The sequence below is a fragment of the Mytilus galloprovincialis genome, chromosome 7 (assembly GCF_965363235.1).
Source record: "Mytilus galloprovincialis chromosome 7, xbMytGall1.hap1.1, whole genome shotgun sequence".
In the NCBI taxonomy this organism is placed as follows: domain Eukaryota; kingdom Metazoa; phylum Mollusca; class Bivalvia; order Mytilida; family Mytilidae; genus Mytilus; species Mytilus galloprovincialis.
In genome coordinates, this window is record NC_134844.1 from 1,124,073 (window position 1) to 1,138,840 (window position 14,768).

General features: G+C 33.4%; 1 protein-coding gene across 1 annotated transcript; it reads left to right on the top strand.

The window, feature by feature from the left end:
• The first annotated feature begins 963 nt into the window (after window positions 1-963).
• On the top strand, window positions 964-13,882 carry LOC143084343 (MAM domain-containing glycosylphosphatidylinositol anchor protein 1-like). Its single transcript, XM_076260754.1, has 7 exons — window positions 964-1,082; window positions 2,301-2,438; window positions 3,231-3,331; window positions 4,647-4,776; window positions 7,588-7,772; window positions 8,705-8,783; window positions 13,762-13,882. The coding sequence occupies exons 1-7, from the start codon at window positions 1,019-1,021 to the stop codon at window positions 13,764-13,766; spliced, it is 702 nt and encodes a 233-aa protein (XP_076116869.1). The 5' UTR covers window positions 964-1,018; the 3' UTR covers window positions 13,767-13,882.
• The last annotated feature ends 886 nt before the right edge of the window (window positions 13,883-14,768 follow it).

The window sequence follows — 14,768 nt, forward strand, 5'->3', positions numbered from 1 at the left end:
TCAGATGTTCAGACACTGAAAACAAAAATATCCATTATGTAAATAAATGTAAGGTGATTGACACAATAAAAACTGTACTAAATCTTTTTATAAGCTCAATTGGCCCAGTGGACCAAGTGAGTTTTTTTCATCACTTGGCGCCGTACTTCGTCCGTAGTCCGTCGTTGTCCGTCGTTAACTTTCACAAAAATCTTCTCCTTTTCAATCTACTTTGCCAAATTTAACCAAACTTGGCTATAATCCTCATTTGGGTATCTTGTTTAAATATGTGTCCAATGACCCGCCAATACACTTTCAATGAGTAATTTGATTGTTAAGAACTAGCTTTGATAAAAAAAAGATTTATGGTATGATTGACAACGAGACAACGATCCTTAATTTGTTTAATGAATGGATTTTAGCAATTATGGAAAACTTTACGGCGTTAAATAAATAGAAAACTTACCGCATAGTCGGCTATACAACACCCCGACATTAATTGATCAAATTTGAATATCATAATATATGGGGTTAAATAAAAGAACAAGGGGTAGGTAGAGAAAACAGGAAATTTGATTATGAAATAATCCTACAATATTACATTTGAAATTGAGAGAGAAAAAAAACCCTACATACAGGCATTAAAGTATTTGACAAAAATAAATAAATATTGCAATGTCTTTTTTTTAAGCAATGAGTAATATAAAGGCGTACTAAAAGTTAAGGTCACATATAAAGACATGTAGCACTGTTGTAAGCAGCCTCGAACACAGTGCATATATCTGAATCAACTCCATAATCAAGGATAAATAAGTGCCTTTATAGAAAAAAAAACAAAAAACACCGTCTGTTCGGCTGTTTATTGGTGACTTCGAAGTTGAGTTTTAACATATTTTAGAAAATTGAAGCTAGCAATCAAAATTTATCATATGGTGCATACAAGTAAAACGAAACTTGCTTGTAAATATGAAGCAATTTATAATCGATGTTTACAACATTTCACATTTTTACAAATTTTCTGCTTTAGTATTACAGTATCATGATGAAATTTTGTTGTTTGATTGTAACCATCTTCTGCGCTATTCGTGTTTCTAATTGCGGAAGTAAGTAATAGTTTATGTTAATTAATAAAGGGGTGGGTGTTATTACTCATACACTATATAAAAAAGAATATGTGGTATGATTGCCAATGAGACAACTCTCCACAAGAGACCAAATGACACAGACATGAACATCTATAGGTCACTATACAGCCTTCAACAATGAGCTTTACCATGCTCACTAAATTACCAAATGACTACAGAAGATGTATGGACTGTTTTTTTGTCTGCCAAAAAGTAATGTTGTGACAGGTTCACTATTTGGACCAGTCCCGCCTGCAGATTAAGTTGAATCTGATTTCACAGCAATACATAATTTTATTTATGTGCAAGAGCACGTTAATTTAATCCATTAGACTTGTATACAATAAAGGTGAGGAGACATCTAAAGTAGAATACAAAAAAGTCTTAGTGTTGATGTTTGAAGACACAATAGGAAAATGCACATAAGCGTAGCTGAAGGTGACACTCGCTTTTATTTCGTTTGTGATGTCCAGCTGGTGGGTTTCGTAAATTCATGGAAGGTTTCCGTTGTTAGTCTGCGGTTTACATGTTGTAGTGTACTATTATATTATCTATTGATATACATTTTTCTAGGGTTGTCATTTTAACGGACATTTTGAAAACATTATTATAAACATGTTATAAGTGGGAGGTTTGACTATCCAAAAAACCTGATGTAACTAAATGTTGAAATGTCCTGTTCCAAGTCAGAAATATGGCAGTAGTATAACATATTGCGTTTCTAGGTATATTGACGTTTGCATTTGTTGTAGTTCAGTGTTTCTATTGTTTTTTTCCTCTCAGAGTTGATGTGTTTATCTCGATATAAGTTTGTTACCTGGATTTGCCTTTATTTAGTTACCGGTATCTCGATATGGGGTATTCTGAAACGGATGTAACGAATGTTTCCTTCAATCAAATTCGAGTAAAAAACCCAACTTAATTCAATGTTTCTTTCAATTAATCAATTAATTTATCATAATAAAATGTTGTTTACATGAAGAATTCACCTTAAAATTAAAAAAACATAATCGGTATAGTGAGATTTTGTTTTCAATTGATATGAACCTATTGTTCCTTTTTTAAAGTCATTACTGCAATTAAAGATAATGACTACAAAAATCCAGTTTATTTCCTAAAAAATGCTAATTTCTTATGGTATAATGCAGAGTTTCGAGCTTTCAATGTCACATTGAATTTAAGTACTGTACTATTTAGGACTCACTGGAAATTGTCTGACATCAAATGGTAAATGTGCAAGAAAAGGTGTTGCTTGTGATGATGCGTTTGGTGAAGGATGGATAGACATGGGAAAATGTTGTAATGATAGACCATGTTGTATATATAAATGTCCAAGTAAGTTAACACAGAAAACATACGATAGCTCTGGTCCCTTCTATTCAAGTCAAACATAGGCATGTATTGGAAAAAAATAATGCTGTAAATTAAATTAAACAATGTCATATTGTAAGCAACTTGTAGGATAGTTTGTTGGTGTCCTCAAATTCCAAGAACACCAATGAAAGCGAGTAGTTCAAGTATTTGTGAATTAAATTGGGCCATCATTAAGGATACACCGGTAGAATGATATTAAATTGTAAGAAGTTATTTTTTTAATTTCTGCTAAGTTTAGGGATTACAACCCGTAATTTTATATAATATTTTACCGTTTTTTTTAACAATAACGATTTTAACACATCGCGATTTGATTTATGTGATCTGAAAAAAAGTCAGAAATGGAATCACTTAGTAACTCGTCCTAAAAACGGCTACCTCAGTGCAACCTTGCTTACATGACATTTTGTTTTACATGATTCCAATGACCGATTTCATCCCGTTCTTTGTTTTTCAATCTACAGTTACACATCTGCAGCTCATTTGTTTTTTTGTTTGTGTTTTTTGTGTGGTGTTGCTGTGCAAGTATTTACTTTGTGTCATGAAAAGATGCCAACTATCATTTTTTTCGTTTTTTCTAATAATGAATTATCAGTTTCAATTATATCGAAATAAATAAAAACAAACTAAAACAAAACAATAAGATAAGATAACTGTAAGGAGAAAGCTATCAGAACGAAAACCACGACTTAATTTTAAAGTTTCATAGAATTATTCCATTTTCATTCATAATCTATATTTATTTTTGCACAGATTTATGTAGAAGTGCAAACTACAGCTGTGGATTCGAGACTCCAGAATGTGTTTTTCAGTTTGTTACCCCTATTAGTGATTATGTATGGTCATATAAAACTGTAAGTTTTAAGACAAGTTCTGCATTCTACAAAAAAAACCCAAAAAAAACCGTTCGATATACGACCAGTGATAGATGACAAGGATTGTTTGTTCAGAGAATCTGACGATATCAAAATAAGTATTTAAACTCAAAAAGCGAACACACAAATTTTTTTTTTAACATGACGACCTACTTATGTCATCCAGTAAAATCAAAGTATAGATATGTTTAGTGCAGATGCATGAACAAACAAAATTGACTATTCCGACTAACAACCCTTTTAAACGCCCTACTTTTTATTCGGTTACAAAAAATAAAATGAGTTTGTAAAAAATATTTGGGGATTTTATTTCTACAAACGTTGGCATTTTTTATAAAATTATGAAATTAGACAACAATTGAATAAAATAGACCCTAGGCGAACAGGTAGTAGGCGAACAGCTACAAGGGAGAACGTGATTCTGGGCAAACAGACCCAGATTCCTGAATACACGATTATTTGTTCAGATGAGTTCATAATTAGTATTAAATGCCTATTCTTTCAAACATTGTTGGGTTGATGAAGCTAAATAACATTTCATTTTATAATTCATATGAATGTGTTACACTCAATACAATTATTAAGTGCAAATAATGAAAATTCTTATTTGAAATACGGGGTTAAATGGAACAGCTCAACATAACCATCTGTATACGGCTTTCACAGTTGATAGAATGTCCCTTTGAATCGGAATAATTCATGGCAGCCGTACATTTGTTTTCATTTAATCATGGATTTGGCATTTATATTCGTATTTTTCTAACTCGCTAACACTCGGAATAAAATGATCGAATATAAATGCTACATCCACTTCTAAAAAAAAAATCTTAATTATATTGCCTGCCCTACGTATTCATGTCTACATTTTCCAATAGCCGGGTTTCAGAAGAACACACGTTAAAGTCAGTTTATTTCGTAAATATATGATTTAATACCATGTTTATTCGCATTTTTTTTTAATTAAAGGCACTTACAACGTCTAGTATTATCTCTCTTATAACGTAGTTGAAAAAGAAATAATCTTTGCAATATCTACACGAGACAAAAATATCATTAAATAAATAAAAATATATACAAATTTAAAACTAGCTACATGATTGCATCTAGATGTATTAACTTTTGTTGGATCATCGGATTGGTATTACTTAAAAAAAAGTCTATTTATCGATTTATCATTTTTAACGTCTATGTTCTCACTATGTAAACGATGTTTTTCTCTTTAGTTCACGTTTTAAACCTTAAACACGACAAACGGAAATCTAACTGTTGATAATGTTTAAACTTGATGTTTCAGGGTCCGACAAATACGGGGGGAACTGGGCCCTCAGGAGCAGCCGAGGGAACACATTACCTATACACAGAGGCCAATAATGGGGAAAAAGGAGATACAGCTATACTCACAACAGAAGCTGCTAATTTACCAGGTATCTTCATACGTTCATTTATTCAAAAATTGCGTTCTTTTAAAATTATGTTTACAAAAAAAATTACTTACTAGAAGAAGGTACTTCCAGACTTGAAGGTATATACATGACTTCAGCAATGTCAGAACTGAGCCAAACCGTAATCTCATGATTTTCAAGGTCGATACAAGTTGAAGTTATTTACTTTGTGGATATCAACTTTCGAGATTTCTGACAAAATATCGTTTCTTTCCAGAGGATCCTGATTTGTAGATTTATAATAAACACGATTGAAATTTCCTTGAAATACGTTTTTCACTGGGAAGGTAATGTCTTGACTTGAAATAGCAAACTAAATCATCCCAAATGATATAAAATATCAAAGGTTTGTTAGTATTTGTCAGGGTTTGTTTGACAGACTCAAGGTGAGTTATATAACAAGGAGAACTATAAAATAGCATTATGTCACTGATAAACTATACACAATATTTCCCCTCCCAGAAAATGCAAGTTTTCATGATAATGTTTATCCTTTACCGTTCTAATCAAAATAGATTTTCTTTCCTGAAGTCTTTAGGTGTAAAACCACTATGAATTTCTCCTATTAGTCTTCGTTAAATTTGCACTTTTCAAACAAAATGTCCAGAATGTACTCTTGATTTAAAAAAAGGAACGCTCGCCCAGTTCTATTCTAACCATTACTTTAAACAAACATTCACATAGCATTCAGTTGCATGTAAGAAAATAACTATCACTGGACGCTAACTAATCTAATTGTCACCTGTTTTGGTAATATGTGTACAAGCAACATGTAAATTTATTTTTCCAAAATATTCTATAGAAACCAAAAAATAAAAAAAAAATAATGGTGGTTTGAATTAATTAAGATATATGATTATGACCAAGACAATTTTGTAATGCAATGATATGTACGATTAATTTTCCTAAAACTGTCAAATTCAAAGAAATATTTGTTTTACCTTTTCCGTTTGCAACCGGATATGACTAACTTTGCTATTGTGGTACTTCACTTTAAGTGCTAACTCTTTTATACGTCTCAATCATAAGCTTAAGGTGACTTATCAATCAAGATGTACACGTTAGTAATCACTGTCTTTTGTTATTATAAATAACAATTATTTTCGTCTTTATCTGAAGCGATTCGACGTTCCTGATACCCTGGGCCCTGTGTTATGAGTTACAACTGTGTTGTTTTAGTTCCTTTGACTCTTGTAGCCATTTATTTCTAATTTGAAAGTGAATGCTATATACGGTATTGACTCTTGTGCAAATTTAATATCAACTACAACATGTTTGTACAGCTGTGTCTCCGGAATCCCAGTAATAATCAAAAGTAACTGACCACGCCATGGTGTAAAAAACCCCAGACAAACAATAGTACACATCATACAGACTAAGCCTCACGAAACCACAAAGACTTGGAGTGCTCTTAGGTGACCCGGAAGGGTGAGAATAACCTGATCTTTATGTGGTACAAGTGACTAAAAATCCGAATCAATTCTAATTTGGCAGGTCACATTCGTGAAAAAGGGATAGGATTATAGTTACGACAATATTAACATATCCACTATCATCTGGGGAACGGATATTCCCTTAATGTCAACCAAATTGCGAATTACGTCTGTAATTTACGAAAGAAATAATTCAGAAGCACAATGAGGAACTCCTATTTTATGTCATTATCACACATTTTGTACTAATTAATATGTACATGTTTGTTTGGTCAATTATGGCAGAAAGTCAAGGTTTGGTTTGCCTTCGATGTTATTTTTTCACAACCTGTACCTTGAAGAAATGCCCGGTGGCCTATAATTTTTATTATCTTTTTGAACATATATCAAAATATATTTCTGCATTAGGTTGAAAGCCATATGACTTTGAAAAATCAATCCTACAGTATTTGTTTTGTAAACCGCATGTGGTTATTTTTGTTCTTATTTTATGTAAAATTATATAGAACAATATTTTATTTAAAAGCAGAGTTAAATTAACTGTAAAATTATACCAATAATCATGTTTGTTAGACCAGAAAAAAAACCAAATTACTTCCTTCATTTCCACAAAATTAAAAACATATATTTTTAGAATCAGCTAACAATGAGCTATCTCGTGATCCTTAAACTGATATTTAAATAAAACTTTCATATTTCTATATACAAACATAAAAAAAAGATTTTAGGTTATGGGTGAAATGACCTTCAATTGTTCTTTGAATAATTGGTTTTTAATTTTGATAAATGGTTTCTTTTTTATCAGCTTGATAATTACATGTCATTTGTCATATTGGCCCTGGTATCATCCCTCGGGTCAAAGCCCTCTGGCTTGATAATTTGAATATAGGGCTAAAACCGAGGCCTACATTGAAAATGCCATATCATAACTTATAATATGTAAAGTAAATAGATGAAAAAAATATCATTTACTGTTGAACAGTCAGAACGACTTTAAAGCTATAAAATATTGGCACAATTCACAGTTTTTTTTGTCGTCACACAAATATGAAGTAGAAGAACTACGTCTTTTTGAACTGGTGAATTATAAAACATATGAATTGTATTTTTCTTTATTATTTGGTTACAACTTATTACGGCTATCGTTATGTTGGTTCATAACACATAAGCTATTTGTACGAATCGCAAATACTGAATCAGAATATATCAATGTTTTGGTAGTATCAGTCAATAAAATAAATGATGAGACAAATAAGAAAACTAGAATTCCAAATAATTCTTGCATTCTTGTCAGCAGACATCTCAATTCTAACTGAAATAGATTTCTTGATAGCATTTTGATTATAACCTTTATTTGCAGCTTGTCCTTATTGTCTGTCCTTCAAGTACCACATGATGGGGCCTGAAGCTGGATCATTAGAAATTTGTGTTGGAGAGAAAGGATTACCCTATGGAAAAAAATGGGAATACATAGGAGGACTAAGCCTTTCTCACGATGATTGGCAAAAAGTTACTCTAAACATTCCAGAATATTGTAATCCTGTAGTAAGTATAACTATAAATTCATTTATGTTCTTTGGTACCAATTTTGGGGGATTAAGGAAAACTGAAACGTTCGTGAATATATCATCTCGTTGTTTTATAGAAGTCCGAATACAAGCTTATGGAAAATTTGTAATTTGTTGAACATTTAAATTCGTGATTCCCGTGTACCCTGTAAATCCACGAAGATTTGACAAAAAAATACGTATCCATTGTAAATTAATCATATATCCAAATGAAGCTGCAATAGTAAATTTGGTTATACAATAACTAGATTAGCCGGTCGTAAGTTAAATAAAATAACACCGAAATATTGAAAGTGAATCATATGACAGTATGAACTTACCTTTTGTTTTGCGGCAGACACTTTGTAAAAGAATCACCTAGAACTTCATGAATCATTTGTACTAATTTTCTTGATCTTTAGAATTTGAAGTATCTAGGTACACACTGTCCAGCATAAAACTACGCAATGCAGCACACAAAAAAAAAACATCAAAAAGCACGTTTTCCAAGTGAATACAATAAGGAAATATATCTGAAAAATGAGTCCGATTAGGTTGGGATATTCGTCTTATTTGTAAGCAACTTATTTAAAATACGATTTTTACAGAAATAATCAAAAAGTTTCCTTCTGTACCCCTTCGATTTGATTTCCACTATTATATCATGTATAAAGTCAGAAGGTGTACTCTATTATATATTCATTGGTTGATGTTTATTGGTTTGGTTCATATCATTTCTCGTTTCTCTTCTTTTTAATAAATATAAGACCAGTAGTTTTTCTGCTTAGAATGAAATTTACGCTAATTAATTTGGGTAAAACCACTATCAAGTATGAATAATTTAAGTAAAAAAAAGGATAAGGAAAAAAAGAAGGAGGTCGACTTTTCTTGCCAATACTATTTTGAGAAATTTTTGTTTTCTTTTTTTAGTTCACCATAATAAGTACCAAAAATGGAACAATTGGTGATGTTGCCATTGATGATATTATCCTCAGAACTGGTGTATGTGGTAAGTATATCCATGAGATATTCTCCTCAGAACTGGTGAATGTGGTAAGTATATCCATGAGATATTCTCCTCAGAACTGGTGCATGTGGTAAGTATATCCATGAGATATTCTCCTCAGAACTGGTGCATGTGGTAAGTATATCCATGAGATATTCTCCTCAGAACTGGTGCATGTGGTAAGTATATCCATGAGATATTCTCCTCAGAACTGGTGCATGTTGTAAGTATATCCATGAGATATTCTCCTCAGAACTGGTGCATGTGGTAAGTATATCCATGAGATATTCTCCTCAGTACTGGTGCATGTGGTAAGTATATCCATGAACTATTCTCCTCAGAACTGGTGCATGTGGTAAGTATATCCATGAGATATTCTCCTCATAACTGGTGCATGTGGTAAGTATATCCATGAGATATTCTCCTCAGAACTGGTGCATGTGGTAAGTATATCCATGAGATATTCTCATCAGAACTGGTGTATGTGGTAAGTATATCCATGAGATAATCTCATCAGAACTGGTGCATGTGGTAAGTATATCCATGAGATATTCTCCTCAGAACTGGTGCATGTGGTAAGTATATCCATGAGATATTCTCCTCAGAACTGGTGTATGTGGTAAGTATATCCATGAGATATTCTCCTCAGAACTGGTGCATGTGGTAAGTATATCCATGAGATATTCTCCTCAGAACTGGTGCATGTGGTAAGTATATCCATGAGATATTCTCCTCAGAACTGGTGCATGTGGTAAGTATATCCATGAACTATTCTCATCAGAACTGGTGCATGTGGTAAGTATATCCATGAACTATTCTCCTCAGAACTGGTGTATGTGGTAAGTATATCCATGAGATATTCTCCTCAGAACTGGTGCATGTGGTAAGTATATCCATGAGATATTCTCCTCAGAACTGGTGCATGTGGTAAGTATATCCATGAGATATTCTCCTCAGAACTGGTGCATGTGGTAAGTATATCCATGAGATATTCTCCTCAGAACTGGTGTATGTGGTAAGTATATCCATGAGATATTCTCCTCAGAACTGGTGTATGTGGTAAGTATATCCATGAACTATTCTCCTCAGAACTGGTGCATGTGGTAAGTATATCCATGAGATATTCTCCTCAGAACTGGTGCATGTGGTAAGTATATCCATGATATATTCTCCTCAGAACTGGTGCATGTGGTAAGTATATCCATGAGATATTCTCCTCAGAACTGGTGCATGTGGTAAGTATATCCATGAGATATTCTCCTCAGAACTGGTGCATGTGGTAAGTATATCCATGAGATATTCTCCTCAGAACTGGTGTATGTGGTAAGTATATCCATGAGATATTCTCCTCAGAACTGGTGTATGTGGTAAGTATATCCATGAGATATTCTCCTCAGAACTGGTGCATGTGGTAAGTATATCCATGAGATATTCTCCTCAGAACTGGTGCATGTGGTAAGTATATCCATGAGATATTCTCCTCAGAACTGGTGCATGTGGTAAGTATATCCATGAGATATTCTCCTCAGAACTGGTGTATGTGGTAAGTATATTCATGAGATATTCTCCTCAGAACTGGTGCATGTGGTAAGTATATCCATGAACTATTCTCCTCAGAACTGGTGTATGTGGTAAGTATATCCATGAGATATTCTCCTCAGAACTGGTGCATGTGGTAAGTATATCCATGAGATATTCTCCTCAGAACTGGTGCATGTGGTAAGTATATCCATGATATATTCTCCTCAGAACTGGTGTATGTGGTAAGTATATCCATTTATGATATTCTCCTCAGAACTGGTGTATGTGGTAAGTATATCCATGAGATATTCTCCTCAGAACTGGTGCATGTGGTAAGTATATCCATGAGATATTCTCCTCAGAACTGGTGCATGTGGTAAGTATATCCATGAGATATTCTCCTCAGAACTGGTGCATGTGGTAAGTATATCATGAGATATTCTCCTCAGAACTGGTGCATGTGGTAAGTATATCCATGAGATATTCTCCTCAGAACTGGTGCATGTGGTAAGTATATCCATGAGATATTCTCCTCAGAACTGGTGCATGTGGTAAGTATATCCATGAGATATTCTCCTCAGAACTGGTGCATGTGGTAAGTATATCCATGAGATATTCTCCTCAGAACTGGTGCATGTGGTAAGTATATCCATGAGATATTCTCCTCAGAACTGGTGCATGTGGTAAGTATATCTATGAACTATTCTCCTCAGAACTGGTGTATGTGGTAAGTATATCCATGAGATATTCTCCTCAGAACTGGTGCATGTGGTAAATATATCCATGAACTATTCTCCTCAGAACTGGTGCATGTGGTAAGTATATCCATGAACTATTCTCCTCAGAACTGGTGCATGTGGTAAGTATATCCATGAACTATTCTCCTCAGAACTGGTGTATGTGGTAAGTATATCCATTTATGATATTCTCCTCAGAACTGATGCATGTGGTAAGTATATCCATGAGATATTCTCCTCAGAACTGGTGCATGTGGTAAGTATATCCATGAGATATTCTCCTCAGAACTGGTGCATGTGGTAAGTATATCCATGAGATATTCTCCTCAGAACTGGTGCATGTGGTAAGTATATCCATGAGATATTCTCCTCAGAACTGGTGCATGTGGTAAGTATATCCATGAGATATTCTCCTCAGAACTGGTGCATGTGGTAAGTATATCCATGAACTATTCTCCTAAGAACTGGTGTATGTGGTAAGTATATCCATGAGATATTCTCCTCAGAACTGGTGCATGTGGTAAGTATATCCATGAGATATTCTCCTCAGAACTGGTGCATGTGGTAAGTATATCCATGAGATATTCTCCTCAGAACTGGTGCATGTGGTAAGTATATCCATGAGATATTCTCCTCAGAACTGGTGCATGTGGTAAGTATATCCATGATATATTCTCCTCAGAACTGGTGCATGTGGTAAGTATATCCATGTGATATTCTCCTCAGAACTGGTGCATGTGGTAAGTATATCCATGAGATATTCTCCTCAGAACTGGTGTATGTGGTAAGTATATCCATGAGATATTCTCCTCAGAACTGGTGTAAGTGGTAAGTATATCCATGAGATATTCTCCTCAGAAGTGGTGCATGTGGTAAGTATATCTATGAAATATTCTCCTCAGAACTGGTGCATGTGGTAAGTATATCCATGAGATATTCTCCTCAGAACTGGTGCATGTGGTAAGTATATCCATTTATGATATTCTCCTCAGAACTGGTGCATGTGGTAAGTATATCCATGAGATATTCTCCTCAGAACTGGTGCATGTGGTAAGTATATCCATGAGATATTTCCTAATTAATATTTAGCTTACAATTCGCAATCAAATATATCATTTTTATTTAATAGAGAGAGGCGACTTTAATTCAATTATGTGTCTAGAAGTTAAGATTGTTGACCTTTTTAACTAAAAATCATAGCGCGCAGGGTTTTTGTTTCTTGTACAAATATTTGAAAATAAGATTTTGGATGAAAAAAAAATGTCTCCAGATTTAGCATTTCAAATTGGTCTAAGTCTTATTTTTCAGCACATGTATTGTTTATACAAAAGTTTGAAATGTGTCTCTACATTTGGTAAACATTATTCGAAATATCGATCATCAAAATATCTGATACTTTAAAGCGTCATGAGGGAAATAAATTGATATTTAGACAAGATAACATAGAAAATGAAAAATGTTCAGGAGACCACGACCCGACCAAGAATGGTCAAAAGTCGAAGGCCACAAATGAGTCTTCAACACAGCGAGAGAATACCGCACCGGAGGTTGTCATAAGATGGTCTCTATAAATGAAGTAATATTAAAAAACCCATGCAAGACAAACAAAAGCCAGTTGCTCCTGACTGTATGATTTTGACTGTCCCTTTAGTATCGTTTGTCCCTCGTATAGGACAGGCTCAAAATGTAAAGGGATAAAACATATTTTGTGAGATTTCAACCCTCACCCAATAATCTAGCCAATGAAAAATTAAAAAAAATAGCAATAGACTTGTTTGATCACAATAGTAATGTGCACATATGATTGTAAGCAAATAAATCAAGTTGGGGTTATTCATGGCGGACGTAGATTCCTCTGTATCCTTGTCCGTGTATATTTCCGTTCATTCGTTTTTCGTTTTGAAATATAAAAAAAAAACGAAATAAAAACAAAACCAAAGTGTTTTAATTTTTCGTTTTGGATTTCTTTAATACCGAAACGAAAATCAAAAGTGTTTTCGATTTTTCATTTTTGATTTCTCCAAAACCCAAATTGGAAAAGGAAAGGTTTTTTTTTCGTTTTTAATTTTTCAAAAAAAAACTGAATATCAAGAGTTTTTGTTTTTTGTACCTGATATTTCATAACGAAACACGAATGAACGCATATACACGGACCGTTAACCCCGACTTTTCTTTTCTACTTTTATGACATATAGTTTCAAAATTACTATCTGAAAATGTTATTGAATCCTTGATATATATTTTCTTAATTAATTTTTTTTAAATACTGCCAACGTTACATGTTTAAAAGTCTAGAGGGAATAATTTCCCGCCAAATGTTTTAAGGCTTATTTCTCGAAAACAAGTAAACGGGTCCTTCATTTGTTCTGCTTTTTTAGTTCCTTTATTTATATACCATCAATTTATAAAAAGTTTTTGAAACAGAATAGCGCATATCCTTGTGAATATACACTTCTTCTTTCTTCTACTAGAGAACAACTGTTGAAAACAAGACATCTCATGTATACATACCTTTAAAGCTTCCTGTTCGGTGCAAGTTAAGGCTCCATGTCGAAGGCCGTCCTTTGACCTTTTATGGTTAACTTTTACAAATTAGGATAGAGGGTTGTCTCATTAGCCTTCATACCACATCTTATTATATCTAAATAGTGTATGTCAAATATCATGGAAATTCCTAAGCGAAAAATAGGGAGATTATTGCAATTTTTCTCTTTCTTTTTCAGATTGAGAGTAAACAGACAAAAAGAGAACACATAACAATAATTGGATATTGACAGTTAATAATAAATAACACTGATCATGTTATATAAAAAAAATGTGTTATTTTGTAAAATTGAACATGATATATTGAAACCATTGAATTAAAATTCAAAGAATTTATAAGTACCCGGCCAAGTCCATTTGTATATTTTGTCTATCTGATGAGTTAAGACTTTTTCAACTGATTTTTAGACGCCCGTCTTTTAGACGGGACGTATTATGGTATACCGTTGTCCGTCCTTCCGTCGTCCACACTTCGGACAATAACTCAAAAAGACTTTCACTAATTTCCATGAAACTTAAGTGAATTGTTAATATCTATTGACGTAAGCTCCCTTTAAAATTTTTAATTTCAGATTTTAAGTTTTGGATTTATGGGGCTTTATTCATAAAAAAGGGGGATTTTTAACACTTCGGCCAATAACTCAAAAAGGCTTTCACCAATGTTCATGAAACTCTCGTGAATTGTTAATATCTATTGATGTAAACTCCCTTTCATTTTTTATAAATTTCAGATTTAACATTTCAGTGTTATGAATTTGTATGCTTAAAAAAGGGGGGATTTTCCAATTTTGGGCCAATAACTAACACTTTCATATAATTTTTTTGTGCATTTTTATTTATTATTCGGGGGGGGGGTATTTAACAGGGCTCACACTATTTGGGGTATTTAACAGGGCTCACACTATTTCTAGTTGATCATATAAATTCATTTAAAGCATAAAAGACAAAATAAAAGAGCAACGGGCGTTTGATGCGCTAGAGCGCAGCCCTTTATTATAGTTCGTTCTTATGTTGTACTGTTATACCACTGTTCCAGGTTAGGGGGAGGGTTGGGATGTTTTAACCCCACCACATTATTTATGTATGTGCCTGTCCCAAGTCAGGAGCCTGTAATTCGTTTGTTTACGTGTTACATATTTGTTTTTCGTTCATTTTTTTTACTAATATAAGGCCGTTAGTTTTCTCG